At 39.5% G+C, this 18033-nt stretch overlaps 1 protein-coding gene across 1 annotated transcript; it reads right to left on the bottom strand.

The window, feature by feature from the left end:
• Positions 1-8572: 8572 nt before the first annotated feature.
• On the bottom strand, positions 8573-15114 carry dapl1.L (death associated protein like 1 L homeolog). Its single transcript, NM_001097934.1, is given in 4 exon segments — positions 8573-8804; positions 10307-10367; positions 11221-11317; positions 15031-15114. Coding segments are annotated over 4 exon segments (342 nt in total). The 5' UTR covers positions 15095-15114; the 3' UTR covers positions 8573-8684.
• Between the last annotated feature and the right edge of the window lie 2919 nt (positions 15115-18033).

Genomic DNA, 18033 nt, shown 5'->3' with positions numbered 1-18033 from the left:
GTGCGATGTAGTGGAGAGAGTTATGCAGCTGGAGAAGCAGAGCACTGGATCAGTAGGGTTTGCATCAGTGGGTGCTCTGCTGTTGGGGTGGTGGGACCCATATACACTTTCCAGTGGGCCACAGATACAGCAATGCAGGTAATATAATATATTGCAGAATTTATACTAGGCCTTGTAACCGCCTGTCCTTGTAAACCAGTTAATGCATATAGGAGACTAATAGGAGATTGGTTGCCATGGGTGACAAGACCTGATGTAATCTTTGCTACTTTTATTATGTTGTACATTAACACCAAAGACAGTTAATATTATTAACCTTGTATTTTCTCATTTGCTAAAAAAAGCATCCAGTCCTTTCTTAAAACTATCTAATATATTTGCCAGTTTAGTACACAACTTCACTCCTGCGACGCGGATATTGTTGGAGGAAACTTGATTCTACCCACGTAATATCTATGAATGATACATGACTTTCACATACTAAAGTATATCAGCAATACAAATATCCAGGCCTAGTATCCAAAGGGAAGAGAGTGTTACTGTATGTCAAAGGCCATCCTGCTCATTGTATTTTAACATTATATTAACCTCCACTTATCTATGGGAACATTAATATCAAAATAAAGTGCTTAATTGGGAATTCCTGTTCCTGACATAATTTATTCTTGTTATGATCCTTCTGTGGGTATTTTCAACTTATAGGTGCTGATGAGTTATTAGCATTAATGAAACCCCGTGGCTCATTGGACTGTTTTACATTGTTTGCCACTGTTTAGTTAAGCGTTCCATCAGAAAATCTGCCTGACTATTTGTATTTCCTCGTCACATTATGGAGTGCACACCCAAGCTCACATGTTTCATGCCATGACAGGAGTGTTGCTGAACGCACACAATGTTCAGAGTGAGCGGATATCAGGAGGAAGCAGGCCCTTGTTTATATTGATAGAATCTGGAGCTGGACTCTTCCATGAATTTGTCTTGGCTCCAGTATCAAAGAGACGATGAAAGGTAACACTGCAAACACTTTTCCTAACAAACTCAGCCTCTCTACCATTATAATTCCTGTGTATTGCCCATGTCTGCTTTATTTGAATCCACAGAACCCAACAGTACTGTCTGAGGCTGGGGCCAAAAAAGTGTCTAAGATGCGTAAAGGGGAAGTTCAAATATGAATGAAATTTTAAGATCTCATATACGAATGCGACTTGGGTTACCACCTTTCTGCTGTAAAAATTCTGACCCTCACTAAGAGGGGTTGGGCAAGATCACAAGGGGTCAAGTCCATCACATATAGAGGAAGGGCAATAATCGTTGGGGAGGGGTAGTGTTGAAAAGGGGCACAATATTGATGTTAGTGGGTCAATCAGGAGCCTGATTGACAGAAATTGAGTAATAAGTCCTACCTGGAAGCAGGAGTCAGGAGTGGGCCATGGATTTTATAACAAGTAGTTACATTGCTGGTAAATTTGTAGTAAATTTGTGAGCTACTACGGCTCTGAATGTGGCAGTACTTCCACACAGTAGCTCCCACAGTGGGCTGCATCAATATTACTCTTGTGCCAAAAAGAATCACACACACTAATGCCAAACAAAACACCACACGATGCAAATGATGTAATTACTGATTGAAGAATTTTTACTAATTTGTCAAAAACTTGCACATGCAACGGCACTCACTTTGATGCAGTGGCCTCCTGCACAGCTGCAATTACGCTGGAATTCTGGGGGGAAATGCTGAATTGTGGGGATATACACTGCAAATTGCAGCCGTATACTGTGCTTTGTACACTGCTCCTAAAAGTAAACAATCCTATTAGTGGGATGTAGACATGCTGGCAGTGCCAGGCCATAAGATAAAGGTGACCGAGGCACACCTCTTCCCCTGAGCACCCCCTGACTCCTACGCATCAATACACAGCCACTCATGTCATGCACAATAAAGCCCTCACCAATTATACTCGTTCTCTGTGAAAATTCGGATATTTCCAGGGGCGTAACTACCAAGGAAGCAGACCCTGCGCCTGCAGGGGGCCCAGGAGATATAGGGGCCCCATATGACTCTAATTCATACAATTTCAATAACTACTGCTAAAACAGGTTAACCTCTAGACATTTTGGGGGCCTGTAAAATAATTTGCTATGGGGCCCAGTAATATCCAGTTTCACCACTGGATATTTCAATGTAAAAGCTAGAATTCCAGCAATTACTGCACTTAAGATGCTTTACTGTAGGCTTAGGGTTTGCCCACAGTTAGGCCATGATATGTGGCAAGGTCATAAAGGCACAGGCCTAGGGCTGCACTGTTTCAGCAACATCTGCATTTGTTCCCAGGCTGTTTCACAGTTGTTTAAATCTCCCAAGTGGCTCTTGGTCCCTTGTGCTCTTGGGACTAACAAGTGAGTATACACTCATGTGCCAGCAGGTAAAGTGTAGGACACAGATTAACTTTGGGTCACCCACAGTACATATCCAAGCCAACCCAATGTGCTTTAAGGCCAGGGTTTTACCTGAAGTGTTGTTATTATTAGGGATTTATAGGAGGCATCAAGGGTTAGAGTTTTAGAGGATTTTTTTAGAGAGAGTTAACGTGGGCATGAGATGGGCAGATTCGATTTTCCATGGAGAATTTTTGGTGAAATGTGGTTCTTTTTAAGATTTTTCTTGGAGGGATCATAAAAGTCATGATTTTACATAAAGGTTTATGGTTCCCTTACACCGGTTTAAGGTTGTATGTACTGTGTGATGAATAGAAGCAGAGATGTGTAGGATATCAGGAATAGCAGCTAAAGTCCCACATATTACTGTATATTACTGGCAAACTGGGTCTCTAAGGACCCACCAGAGAACCAGACACCCTGGGCCTACTCTCACAGCAATTACATATAGATAGTGCCAAATGGTATGTGTTTTTATATATATACTGACAGTGGATGGGCTGTTAGGAATTCACTGATTCCTACTAGGGCCAGGGCCCACTGGGAGACCTTCAGTAGGACATTATGATTGTAAATCTGGGAATTTCTATGTTCCAGTACAAGGTAACTAATTAACATCAGTCTCCTTCTCTTTTCAAATACAAAAACTCCAGCTAACAAGTGTAACTGTTTATATACACAAATAGTAGCTCCTTCTTCACTAGTAACTTTATCTACACAAACTGAGAAATGTACCTTCATTTTCAGGACTGACTTGAAAGGGTTAAATAACTGCAGAACCTGTCACACAAGTAGAACAATGAACTGTATAAACTGTCACACATGCAGAGCGATTCCGTGTAACAGACACACATGCTCGTTATTTATTCATAGATTAATTCCTTGGAGATCGCTCAGACCTGCCTTGTTGGGCATTGGTGCCTGTGTTTCAGCATCAAAAGCTTTCCGCGTAATTAGTAACAGGCTCAAAGGCTTTATATGCAGCCAAGTCCTGTGCTAAGTTCTTTTCATAAAGTAAATAAAAAAATACAAATATCATATCCTGAAACTAGAATAACATGAGTCCAGTCTCATAATGTATTTGTCTTGTATTTATTTATCTGGCAGTACAAATGAAATCACAAACAGGGTTACAATTATTATAAAATACATACTAGTAGTTTCAATACACAGATGGAATGTGTTTCTGGTCCCAAAGAGTTTACAAGCCATTAATAGATCGAAACAAAAATGGGGAGGGGTACAAGTACATAAGTTAAAGATTTGTTATAAATGGAAGTAGTACAATAAAATAAAGGGCACAAGTGATAATATTGTAGTTAGTTTGTCTGGGAATACACGAGGCCAAAAGCCCCAAACAACAACATGGGAAAGCTCTGCATTACAAATACAGAGAAAAACAAGCACAATGGACAGATTTACACTGGACAATGCTGCCCCCTGCTGGCCAAAATGGTCAAGGGCAATATAATGGAAACAAATATTTTGAAAAGATGAAAAATTAGTTGTGACTATGTGTAAGTAAAATAAGTATCATGATGCAGTCTATAGCTGCTGAAATAACAATGTTATGATATGACGGCTAGCCTCGGGGATTTATTGACTCTGGGGCGCATCAGTGGACACTGCACAAGTTATAATACAGGTACTGCTGCTGATTTGGCCTTGTTAATCAGATTTAGATTTCTTATGTACTGTGGCAAAAAACAGTGATATTTGAATATCCATGTGGCTGCACATTAACCACAATGCACAAGGCCTCTGCACAATCTCATCAAATCAGCCCAGTTTAGTTTACCATGCAGGTTGCTGAATGGGGCAGAAATTCAATCATTATGGCCTGTTCAGAAATATCAAGAAAGAGGACCCCCATCCATAGGAGGCTCCCCACGTGGGTCTCCAAATCTAACATATAAATAATCAGGAAAGGATTGCAAAAAAAAAAAAAATAATATATTTATTACATAAGAAAAAAAGGGGGTTAACAAAAATTACAAAATCAAGAGTGAGTCATTTTTAACCCCCCCTTTTTTTCTTATGTAATAAATATATTATGTTTTTTGTAAATTGAGTGTGCAATTCTTTCCTGATTATTTATTATGGCCTGTTTGAGCTGTCCAACTGAAGGCCTGCAGGGCTCAAGGGATTTTATGGCTAGGCCACTATTCACCACAGACCACTTTGGATGACCTCATTGTTTCATAATACTTCAGCCTCAAATTAAAATGAATGCATAGCAGTCCCAATGCATTGCAAAACACTTACTTAGAGCATGGTTGTCCAACTGGAGAACCACAGGCTGGATTCTCTGTGCACTTCTTTGTTTGACATAATTAAAATTTACTCACCAAAAATAAACTGGGCCACCTACATTCTACTGTTGCATATTGTCACACTTCTCTAACTTCATGTCATAACATTCCTGGCCACAAAATGTCTCTAAGCTTGTCCATGTCATTAGAATTCCCTTTTCTGCAAACCTTTAAAAGCCCCTAAAGCCCATCTGTACAAAGAAGCCTGTCTGGTGCAATCTTGCCATTAATTAATATTCACCAATTCTTTTCAACAATCTTATGTGCCAAAGTTTCTCATTTCTTTAAACTTCACTCTCTTGGTGGAGGGGCTTTTCATCCTGCTATTTCATTCTGTAACCCCCCCCCTTTTTTTTTTATAATATTAGGGTAAAGCACTGTATACACAGATCATGAGCACTCTACATGGCCAAAGTTGGACTGTGCTGACCTTGAATTTTACTTTGTTTACATCTAAAATGTAAATTTAATTTTTGCATTGTGGAGCCTAGCTTATTGTTACCAGATCAGTGAGTGGGGGACATACAAAGAAAATCCAGTTAGAGCCGCAGTGATCACAGAACAGGGAGCCAAGTATGCACAAAGATGGTAGAGTTACTAGAGGTTCCTATTGCAGTTTAGTGGAAACTGGGTGCTGTGATTATTTATCACTGATTATGAAGAAAAAAAAAACCACATTTACATCATGGTTTTATTTACTTACACATTTATAATATTAGCACCAAGTATAATTTTTACATACTGGGCCTGCGGATAAAATCCCATTATAATGTTGCTGTTGGTTCTTATAGGTATGAGATGTTTGGTCCACTTTGTAAAATAAAGTTGAGCAGCATCTTTCTGTAGAAATATCTTAGGAGCGGTTTAGTTTATTTTACGGAAAATAAAATAACTCATGTCCAAAGAACTGAACTTAATCTGCGTGCTCCCATTATGTTAAGGATGCTTTTTAATGATGCCCCTAAGTACGTTGAACGTTCTTCCTATAGTAGAACACCACAATTAAAACAAGGTACAGGGTATATGATTACATTTTTTAGTTACAAAGTTTGCAACTTAATTTGAGTCCTAACAGCGGGGGGGAAAATTGGAAAATCTGGTATAAAGAAAAATTATACGGATTCCTGATGAGGAAAACATCCTTTTCACACCTGACTACAATCTGCCCTCTATTGGTACGATATATCACATTGCAGCAAAAAAAAACAAAAACCCTAATTAAGCAGAAAGTGTAGTCCTCCCAAGCAAGAGGTGCATTTTCAATCAAGCAGGGTTATAGCTGGAATACAGAATGGAGCGATCCATTATGCACCCTGCAGTGTATACTGGTGAGTGTTTTGGATCGCAGTGATATAGCACAGACCGTCAGCACCTTCCTGCCATCATGAAATGTTGCACAACTTATACCTCTTACAAATATCAAACGCTGATAGACTGCAGGCATGACTAATAAGAGGGAAGGTCATAGTTTAAACTTGATGGGCACCATAGTTCTCATGTTTTCCACATGCTATCTTGTACATCTAGGTAAATTATTTGTTAGTGTTCTAGTTAATGAAAAACTAGTTTGTTTTCAGTTGCTGGAGAGCAAGAAGAAAGCACAGGTGGGATCAGGGTATTGTTAGAACATACAAAGAAACCTTAAACTATACATACCCTCATTTACAATATTTTTGTGGTCCCACCAATATACAATACACATGTTCCAGACCTACAGCTCAAGAAGGTAATCCATACTCTAAATTATATATATATATATATATATATATATATATATATATATATATATATATATATATTCACGGATCTGCAAACATGCATTAAAAAAAGCCTTTATTGCGATAGCATAAAAGGTACAAAGTTAGCCTTATGCATTTTGTGCCAAGCCTGTGACTTTGGATGTAATAGCATGAAACATTTAAGTGTAAGTGCCTGCAAAAGTCTCTCCCTTGATTTCAATTTAAAAATCACTTGTGCCCAGGGTCTTGTCTTGCTCTGTACCTAGTGGCAATCCAAGGCTTTGCACATCTGCACAAGGCAGCCATATCCTTAGTATAGGTACAGGGCTGTGGTGTGGCTTGCACTCTATTGCTTGCATGTCTTGGTTAAACACCTATAGGCCACCATTCATTGTCCCTCAATAGAGAGCTGTCCAAAGCAGTCAATGCTGTATTCATGGAGCACCTGTAAGTCTCTGCAGTGTTCCATTTTGTACCCTGTGCTTTGTGTTACCATTTAGGAGCACTCTTTAAGAGACTTAAAGAAGAACTAAATGCTAAAAATGAATAGGGCTAAAAATGCAATATTTTAAATAATGAACTTATTGCATCAGCATCTCAATAGCAGCAATGATCCAGGACTCAAATTTGTCACAGGGGGTCACCATATTGGAAAGTGGCTAACACTCACATGCTCAGTGGGCTCTGAGCAGCTGTTGAGAAGCTAAGCTGAGGGGTCGTCGTAAATTTACAAATAGAAAATGAAGTTTGTCTGTAAAATAAGCTGATGCTACAGGGCTGATTATTAAATTCTGATGCTAATTGCACTGGTTTCTGTGCTGCCATGTAGTAATTACAGGGATGCACCGCATCCACTTTTTTTGATTCGGCCGAACCCCCTAATCCTTTGCAAAAGATTTGGCCAAATACCGAACCCTAATTTATATATTCAAATCAGGGGTGGGAAGGGGAAAACATTTACTTCCTTCTTTTGTGACAAAAGTCTTTCCCTCCCCGCCCCTAATTTACATATGCAAATTAGGATTGGTTAGACCGGGCAGAAGGATTCAGCGAAATCCTGCTGAAAAAGCCTGAATCCCAAACCAAATACTGGATTCGGTGCATCCCGAATTAATTAATTACTAATCAACCTTCTATTGTGACATTTATATTCTATGTGTACTGTATATTGTGAGTGGGTCCCCAAGCTCAGTAAATGACAGCAGCACAGAGCATGTGCAGTGAATCAGCAGAAAAGAAGATGGGGAGCTACTGGGGCATCTTTGAAGACAGATCTTTACTGCTAAAGGGCTGTGGTTGCCTTGGGCTGGTACATTTCTAGCCTAGATCTTTAGTTCTCTTTTAAAGGGAAGGTTGTCTAATAAAAATCTAATTCCAAGCAACTTTGCAATATACATTCATTAAAATTTTAGTTATTTGTAGTTATGCTATTTAGGGAAGCACCAAATCCAGTATTCGGCCATTTTCAGCAGGATTCCGATTCGGCAAAATCCTTATGCCTGGCGAACCCAATCCAAATACTTTAAAATCATGTGTATTTCTCACAAAACAAGGAAGTAAAACAAAGTTTTTGCCTCCCCCTCAATGATTTGCAAATTAGGGTTCCGATTAAGATTGATATCTGGCCAAATTGTTCGTCCGAATCCAAAATAGTGTATTCAGTGCATCCCTAATGCCATTAAAAGCAATGTTTGTCCCTTTCTATTCTCTGCCCTGATGGCTCAGGCTGATACAATGTAAGACAAGCCAGCTGATTAAAATACTGGTCTTTGCTGGGGAATGAAGACTTTTGCAATATTGTTTAAAAAGTAACCAGGAATTTGGCAAATGCTGCTTTCAGTAGCAACTGTTTTTACAAATAACTTTTTAAAGCACTGAAATTTAATATGTATATTGGAAGTTTTCTTCAAAGTTTTATTTTGGGGTTGCCGCTTTAAAGATAGATTCTTGACTAAAACATATTCAAAGCAAATATGCAGTTAATGCTGTTCCTATAATAAGCCAAGTTTACATTCCCTACACTACAGAGTGAGAGCATCCATGTAAGCATGTGCATCAACACAAGACCAACACACACAAGACAAATGCTTTCAATGCAAAGTGCTTTATCAAAAATGGTACAAAACCGATTATTCAGGGAAAAGTGACAGTTATTTTCTTCTTTTACTTATGTACATGACACCAGAGTACATGCAATCTAACATCTGCGAGGCTGCTGAATAATGTAGAGCCTTTTCGGCAGAATGGTCTTCTCAACAGTAGGCCGTGGTTTTTGATGCGCAATCTGTGCGGCTTCTCCAGGAAAGTCGTGGCTGAGCTGCAGTGTAGAAAGAACAGTTGTAAGAAAAACAAACAGTCTTATACCATGACTGTACTATGAAACAGAAGTTAAGAACACACAAGGATATTGCATGGGGTGCCAAGTGAAAGAACAAAACATTGTTTTGCTAATCATCCAAGCTGTAGACTATAGAGCTGAATAAATCAAGATAAAAGACCAGGGATCCATTTTTAAACACTGGGCAAATTTGTACCTGGCCAGTTACCCAAGGGAACCAATGAGAGGATCGCTTTCAGTGTTAACTTGCAGCTGAAAAGACTAATCACAGATTGGTTGCTATGGGTTACTGCCCAGGTGCAAGTTTACCATTGTTTAGAAATGAGCCCCTACAGCTTGTCACTATGATGGACCTTTTACTCCAATGGCATGATCTTGCCCAAGTGTGACTTGAGTCACCCTGTTTGCCATATCTCCTTCATTTGCCCCCTTAAGCATTTTTGTAGCAATGCCATATTGCCGGTGAGCATTAATTCCAGTCCATTGGACTGGTTAAAATGGTGTTAAATAAAGTTCTAAGAAGCTTAATTTGTCAAACCAAATTTGGGGCATGATAAGACACTGATCAGACCAGGTCTAATCTTTATAAAACAGTTCTGCATCTAAACCCACATTTGCCTGGATTGTAGACCAACATATGGATAACACTGCATATTGTAGTGCAGGATGTTCTCTCAATATCTATATTTAAATATAGATTATACATTGAAATAATACTAAAATAATACTAAATGATTCAAATCAAGTTTGAAATGTATTGTGATGACTTAAAATGATTTAAAAGTATGAGAGCAAAGATTTTGTCTCAGCTGAAGCAATTGAAATTCTAGGGTTAATATTTAGGATCGCCGACTTTACACATCATATCCTTTTTACTTGTTTAAATTCTGTTCACGGCTGCTTTCAATCATGCCTATGAATAAGTATCCTCGGATACGAAACGCGTAAGGTTCTATTGTTTTAGCTGTTTTGAATAAAGGCTTTTAATCATAACTACTGGCCCATGGAGTGCGTGCTTCTTCGCCGTCTACATTGAATTACTCCCCCAGCTACGGGTTCGGGGCGCTGCACCCAGGCCACCCAACATCTTCGGTGAGTTTCCATATATACAAGATTGCTGTTGATATCCTGAAACGTTTATGCTGTATACTGGTTGAAGCTACACCCTACAACGAGAGACCCAGGGTTTTTACACCTGGGTCCGGCTCTGCGCTGGGTGAGCCGTTAATTTAATTTATTTATATATTTACATTTGGGGACTGAGCCGGTAATTTTCTCTAAATATCTATATTTAAAGACATGTTTCTTACACATCTACCATCACAAATACAAAACAAATAGTAGGCAAAAACTAAAGCCATTTCTAAGATGAAGAAAGAAGCACTGCCCCAAGCAGGTCTGAAACTGGTAGCACAGAAGAGCAGATTTCATGACATTACGAGGCAATAAATGAACTCCATAACAAAACATTCAGTACATACCTTCTCTAGCTCTCCAGCCAAAATATTCATTGCTTGCATCTTTGTCATGTTAAGAACAGAGCTAAGAGAAGGGAGAAAAGTCAATAAGAATACAAATCCAAGTGTAAATTCTCATTGGTTCATAAAGCTGGGGGGCTGTCTGGCATAATTGGTTCCACATTTACAGTAGCTATACAGCTGTTCCTGAAGGATCCCTGTCTGACAGCACAATAAGCAGTATTTTTAAGTCATCAGAATGGGTAAAGATTGGAGATGAGGAAGAGCACGAACACTTATGGCATATGTGGAACATTGCCCATAAGCTTTTAGTGCCCCACACACCTTGAACAGGACACTAGCTTGGCGAATATGAAGGACAAAACAATCTGACTGATAAGACTACTGGCTTTTATATAGGAGCTCACTACAATTTTCTTTCAAATTTATAAATTTTGCTGTAATACATTAAAGTCTTTTCAGTTCTAAGGCCGGAGGAAAGACCCCATACCTACACCAGCTTTTTATTACAAAGATCCTTAGGTACTGTTCTCCCAATAATATGAAACATTAGGAAATTAAAAAATAGTTGTGTTGTCCAGCTTTTGCAAATGAGGGATCTCACTTTTTTTCTGGGGGTGGCTTTATTTAAAAGTTATAGCAGACAAGAGATGGACTCCCTGTGCTGGTGGGCCACGGGTGAAAGTACCTTTTGCCCTTTAATATAATAGCCATTATTATACAGGCTATTATATATAGATAATCTAGCTGGTTAGCCAGTAATACACCAGAAATGCTTAGCAACTGCAAGTCTCATGTAAACATAGAACCGTGGGTATTCAGTTTCAGTATTAGATCACTGCCTTGGCCAGCTCTGGAAATATTTCTACAATTGCATTAATCTTGGTAACATAAACAAGTCACACAATATACTCAACCTTGGTTTCTCCTGCAAGGTTTTCTTTGCATTTTTCTCGGGCGCACTGTTTTCTTCGTTACCTTGTTTTTTGGAAACCCTCATTCCTCCAGCTTTCACTGTATGCATGAAAAAAAAGAAACAAAAATTAAACATATTTTGAGATCTCCATAGGTTGTAGCAAAGTCAAAGTAAACTTAATTGTCATCTCAGCAGTATACGAATATACAGTGAGACGAGACAACGTGGCTCCAGCTAGTACATATCACAAAAAGGCACTTAAAAATACACAATAAATATGTATACACTGCACTGAGCAAGGGTATATGTGCTTTTTGGGGTAAACAATCACAATCTCTAGGAAGGTGAAGGCTTAATTAAATCAAGAGTTAAATTTATAACATACAGAATAATAAGAGCTGCATATTCACCCCTCCAGACCCAGATGGTAAATTAGTTTGTGTATAGACACTTCAAATATTTTCCCCCAGATACGATTGAGCATTCTGTTTGTAAGGTTAGACAATGCTATAGGACAAGGGCCACACCAATGTGGTTCTCCGATAGGTCTCTTATGATTTCATAGCAGATCCAGGAGCCAAAACAATCAAATAAGTCAGATTCTGTCCAGTGCAGGTGGCTGAATCAGGCAAAAGTGGATCTTCACAGTAGCTGCAATATATAGTGAATAAAAGTACCCCCTCTTGTAAAATATGAGGATATTATAAGTTACCGAGGAGTTTCATGACCATATAAAAACACGAGGCCGAAGGCCGAGTGTTTTTATACAGGTCATGGAACTCCGAGGTAACTTCTAATACCCTCATATTTTACAACTGGGGGTACTTTATTTATTATAATACACAAATTTCAGTGAGTCATGTGACAGAAATGACATCACAACTCACCGTTTATAACTGATGACCTCAGAACTCACCGTTTATAAGGATATAATTTACAGGATATTCATGGCTTTTGTGTATTATATAGCATTTCAATGTGTGGTCCGACACATTAACACCTATCCACAAGCACCCCCTCTAATTGCTGATCTGGAGGTTTAGGTTCTTCAATGACTGATTCCATTCAGAAGCAGTCATGCTGAAACATGAAGACTTACATAACTGGTTAGCACAGCTCAAGGCTGGGTTATGCACCATTCATATAGACACCTGTTTTTTCATGCACCATTTGTATATAATGAAGTGAAGTAAAGCTATTGAACATTAAATCATGAAGAGTTCCTAAAGGGAAGTGGAGGAAGGGGGTAAACAGATTCCTTAGTACGGTTTCTTGGCACCATACTCTGCTTAAGAGGTTTCTTAACCATGGCCTACATTTTATTTTTAAAGCTTTATCCTAGGATCATTATATGGGTCAAGCAAGGCCACCGGGTTAGGTATCTAGAAAACTGATGGCTTAAGGTGCTGGCAGCACTTCCCATGTAGAAGTGATCATCAAAATTTTCGTCATCGCCCTAAATGTTTCATATCAACGATTGAAGATTTCTCATGGTGACCCTGAGAGTTAGAATCAGTGATCCGTCAGCAGAGCATACACAAGGTATAGCATAACCCTGCGCTGGCAGATTCTGGCAGCCTACTTTGTTACTTTTGATGCACTGGGGCCTCACCAATACATGTCTGATCAGAAAGGCTGAAGATAACTAGATAAAGAGCACATCTGTCTGTAGATATATCTGTATGTATTTGACCTAAATGGTTTGGGGGCAAAGGATGAAGCTAAATTTGGCCCACCACTTCCCATATATCCTTTGCTTTAATCTGAGCCTCCTGAAGAAAAGTTCAAGAACCCCTCCCCCCCCCCCAGTATATTTGGTCACATCTTAGTGAGAGAATATCCTTATTGGCTATAACAGGGAACATTATTCCCAATAGGTACAGTAAGGAGGGGTGGGGGATACATTTTACACTGTGTGAAAAAAAACATCCCCTCTAGAAATGCAATATCGAATAAGACCATGAAACCCTATACAGTATAATCATATTCTCCCCATTATTTATAGATCGTAGTTCTAGTATAGTTACCCTTTAATAGATAAAAAAAATACAGTCTTGGAATGATCAGGGTACATTTCACTACAGGTTGTACTTGTATAACTTTGTACGTAACAAATATAGGAATCTATCTAAAGCAATTGTACCAGTTAATGGAAAAGGAAACAAGGTTTTACAAATAATCAAGGTCAGTTAGATAAGTGTCTGTTCCCATGCCACAAGAATTCAACCCAAAAGCGCTGACTAAGCAAGGTGCCAGACTGTGTTGCCTCACCAAATGCATGTGAATGTGGAGCAGTAAAGAGATGAAATGCTAGTGACAGATGGGTAATTAGAAGCACAGCCAACTGTCTTCAGTCTGTAGTGTGTGATCCAAAATCCCAAACATTTCCTCTAAGGGCATTTAAATACATTAAAAGCAAGTAAACAAAACTCCAGTGTCTGTAGTGTCCAGTCTGTGGTTCTGCATGACCCAGTACTTCAGACTGCTTAATGGTCTTTATATGTAGCCTTCCTCATAGCCTGCCTTAACAACATCTTGCAGCCAGTTATTTATTGGGCAGGTTTAAAAACTCGAGTCAGCCCACATTGGCACGCTGAATGGTTAATGTTGCCCCAAGGACCAAACAATAGGATCATTCTGATTTGTCCTGGCATGTCAGTGGCTAGATCATGTAAAGATATGCGTATGTGTTGGCCTTCCAAACAAGGAGATTGTACATCATATGCCCATTAAATGACTTGGGTGAATTAGTGATATAAAGCATGGAGCCCTGAAATAGGAATGTGCCCTTTATAGACAGGAGGTTTAAGTGTTGGGCCTTGTAAACACAGGCTTTTTTAATGCATTGAACACATTTGAATATAATTAGCTGATTCGTTTATTTACACTCAATTTTATTTTGACTTGTTGTACTTATGAGCATTCAGAGTTGTTTTATTGCCTTTCGTTACACGCTGTGTTGCAGTTGAGGGTCCCTTTTATTAGTTGCCAACCATACAACAATATTTATCATACGCTGTTAACGTCAGTAGAGTGGACAAAAGGTATTTCGTACGACAAATAGTTGCAAAAAAGACTGTGTATGACCACTTTTACACTGGACTTGCACCTGTAAAGCAGATGCACATTAGCCAGCTCATTTGCACAAAGTTGTCAACTAAACCTGTGTTATTACGATCATGATCCACTTGAGACCTCATTTTCTGGGCAAATATGAAATAGTTTAAATGAAGGACTGAATCATTATGCCAATAACACAGGGTTAGTAAAGTGCCTGCTTGCAGTACAACTTACTACCTGTAGTGGCTGCACCAGGACAGTTCCACTCAGCTCTAATTTGTGTTGCAGACGAAAGTGTTTTGAAACTGAATAACAACAACAACAGATATGGCAGGCTGTGCTGTGTAATCACGTGAAACCACATTAAAGCACATGCCCCCACTAAAAATAAATATTACTACCGCTTTAAAATATGATTGAGGATAAGCCAGCAATGGGCATACACAGACAGGAGCCCAACAAGACTTGAGAAGCTGTGGATATTTAACAACACTTTAATTAAATACACCCCTGTCCCTTTATTAACACATACCTGACAAAACAGGCACAGCGCAGGGGCACCAGTAGTGGATTCAGCCATCAGATACATCATTATTTAGCATTTGGAATTTATTGTGTGATTATTTAGTACACATACCTTTATGGCAACTTCTTCTAACTACATGCAAATTGCTTCATGCTGGTAATTAGTGCCTTGGGGTTCCCCTTTAGCATTAAAAGAAAAAAAACCTGCAGCATGTCCAGTACCTACCTGCAGGAAGGTGACCAGCCTTTAGGGCTTGGGGAGAACTCTGCATTTTCTGCTCTTTAGCCATGATCAGTCTCAGTCTGTGCTGCTCTCACTTGTTTACCACCTTCTTCTCCCAGTGCAGCTTTTATACAGGAAAGGGAGGGGGGGCAGGAGGATTTCCCCTTTGTTTTCTTCCTGTTATTCTCTTGTAGAAACAGCACAAATTCAGATCTGCAGATCTCCCCAGCACATGAAACAGCCAGTATAGCCTTTGGCTCTGGTGAGAGTTGGGACCAAGGTGGATTGCGGTTCTGTTTCACAGTCACAAACTGTTACAAACCCCCTCACTGGGGCCCCTGGGTTGGCCTTATTTTTTTTTTCATGTGCAGTAGCAGGATGTGTTCTATATTGTGCATATGTTTCCTCACAGTAATCTGACCTGACTTGTAAGTGTGTAATACAAAACACTTCATTTTCTTTACACTTTTGCATTTTTTTCCATCTCTATTTATGTGTGTAATGTTGGCTACGTACAAAGGCGATGATGCCCAGTTATTGAGGTTGGCACATTTTACTTTCTACCTGTTTTTCCTCTTTGTTTATTGTATATTTTTTGACTGAACAAAAAATTGCAGTTGGTCTGTGTCACCTGTCCTGTCTGTGGGCACCATGTACCAGGGTATTAACTAAACTGACCATTGATCTTCTAACAAAGCAACTGACATATTGTGGTGAGGGGCAATACTGCATGAGGGACAGGAGGTCTGTTGTATGGTACTTCATCTTCAACCCCTTCCGTTGCTCTAACCTCCCCATCCGCTGCAAAATAATGAGTGGAATGGAACGGAGTGCATCTTCCTGAGACTACTGGTTGAGTCCCCCAGAGATTCTTTGGGGGGGGGAGGTGCAGTTCTGTAACTTTACTTTGCTGACAGTAAATGTATTATTTTTTAAAGTAAAGTTCTCTGTGCAGGGGGGATGCCAGTAGGCGACCCCTAATGAATAAAATCTCTTACGTTTTACCCCAACTCTCTTCTATTAAAAAGAATGCACCAGCCCCGGGTAAATTTTGGCTATCTATTGGGTCATCCCTGTGACACTGTCAGTGGGTTCATAGAAATGGATTACTAGTTGCACAGCCTGAACATCTACCAGTTTAGGGCAAACAATGACATATGTTGTGCATAGGGCTGTCTTCTCACTTTTTATAATGAAATCCAATCACCTCTTATGTCAAATATAGGGCAGGTCATTAGCAGGAACTGGCAAGGGCCACGCCTTCCACATTTTCCTACAATCAAATTGTTCCCCCCTAAGGTTTACAAGTCAGATCTACATAATCTGGGGATTTCTAAATAAGGGGAATATAAAACATTCAATCCAGAAGTTCATTAAATTCATGGAGCATCTGGTTCAGCCCCCAAGCTCTAAGCACCCACAGTTTTTCATACACCAACAGAAGAGAAGTTGTACTTTAATCTTTGTTTTATATTAGCAGAGCACTTTGTAGGCATAGCCACACTTGCACCCCAGTGATCCCACTGCACAGCACAGTTGCCTGAAATCACACAGCAGGGGAGTCCTCATGTCACTGGATACAGGCTCCCATTGTCCCTTGAGTTCAAACTGCCTGGCACCTCACACCCTGCCCTCGCTGGTGGGTCCATAGCAATGTTGCCGCAGTGGCGCTGCGGCAACATTGTTTCATTGCTCTCAAGTAGAAAAGCCATGCAGAGAAGCTGAGTGGTCCCCTTGCCTACTGGGAAAGGTTTGTCCAAACTAAAGGTCTATTGCTTAAATCAATGGTTCCTCTAACAAAAGAAGCATCACATATGATTAAAAGCATAACATAGAACAAGGGGGCTTATGCAACTGTTAAACAAACTTTGTTGGTTTTAAGTTAAATCCGGCCTATTGACACTAGAATAACCTGAAACGCCATACTTTCTAGATGTAATTTTGACATAGAGCACCAGAGATTACACTAACCTGACTCTGAACATTTTCAGTCCAATATATATTCATTAACATGTGCACTTGTGTGTTTTGACTGACAGGCACATCACAGTCACAATTATCAGTTGGGCCAAGTCAACATAGCACCCAAGTCAAGGAGTATTCAGTGATCACCTCCCACATATGCATACATGTGCGTGCACAAGCGCTGTGACAATTGGGATAGTGAGGAGAGTAGTGATGGAATGTGTCCCTGCAAATTACCTCCATTTAACCCAGGGCGCAAACTAAGGGTTAGCCTTTATGTGTTTTTATGTAATTCTAATATTAATACAGTGCATTTAATCAATGAAATATTGGACCCTGGGCAGCTAGAGGTACTAATGTACCCTGGTCAGAAATATCGTAAATACTGCTAAGGTCAGATGTTTAAATGCTACCCCTCACTATGTTTGATATTGCTTCATATTTTAACATCAAATTACCTTTTTATAGTGTAAGAGAATTCTCTCTGCATAATTTACTAGAGATTGAGCAAAGTATTAACTACACTTTGCATGTGGCCTCAGTGCCCTTTGGGCTCCTAGAATGCTTCTCAAAGAACTGAATGCAGCTCTTCATCCATAGGTAATGGTGGATGGGTGGCACAGGTACCCTCTGTCTATGGAATGTGAGAGGGAACTGCAAGGTGCTGGGAGCCTCCAGAAGGTTTATGTCTCTGATTCAGTAATACCTGTTTTATTATTTCTCTGGATATATGAACAGCACAATTACTGAGTAGTGTTCCCCAAATGACCAGTGGACATGGAATTTTCCATTCTGGTCCTGGACTTAACGCAGCAGCAGTGTATCCTCTTGATCAGCATGAGTGCAATGAATAGGGCTTCTACTGAATCCAACATAATCACAAAACAATCTCTGTTTCTTGGAGTAGTTTCAATCTATCTGTTTAGCTCAAGAAATAATAAAAATCAAAGATTTTCCAGGCAGGCCCTATGTTCAGTACAATCCTTATTGATTGCACTCAAGTTGAACAAAGGGATATTGTGCTCCTTTAAATATCTGCCT

This window comes from Xenopus laevis, chromosome 9_10L (assembly GCF_017654675.1).
Source record: "Xenopus laevis strain J_2021 chromosome 9_10L, Xenopus_laevis_v10.1, whole genome shotgun sequence".
NCBI lineage: Eukaryota > Metazoa > Chordata > Amphibia > Anura > Pipidae > Xenopus > Xenopus laevis.
The sequence above is the reverse complement of the archived record's forward strand: the minus strand, read 5'-3'. Positions and strand labels throughout refer to the sequence as shown.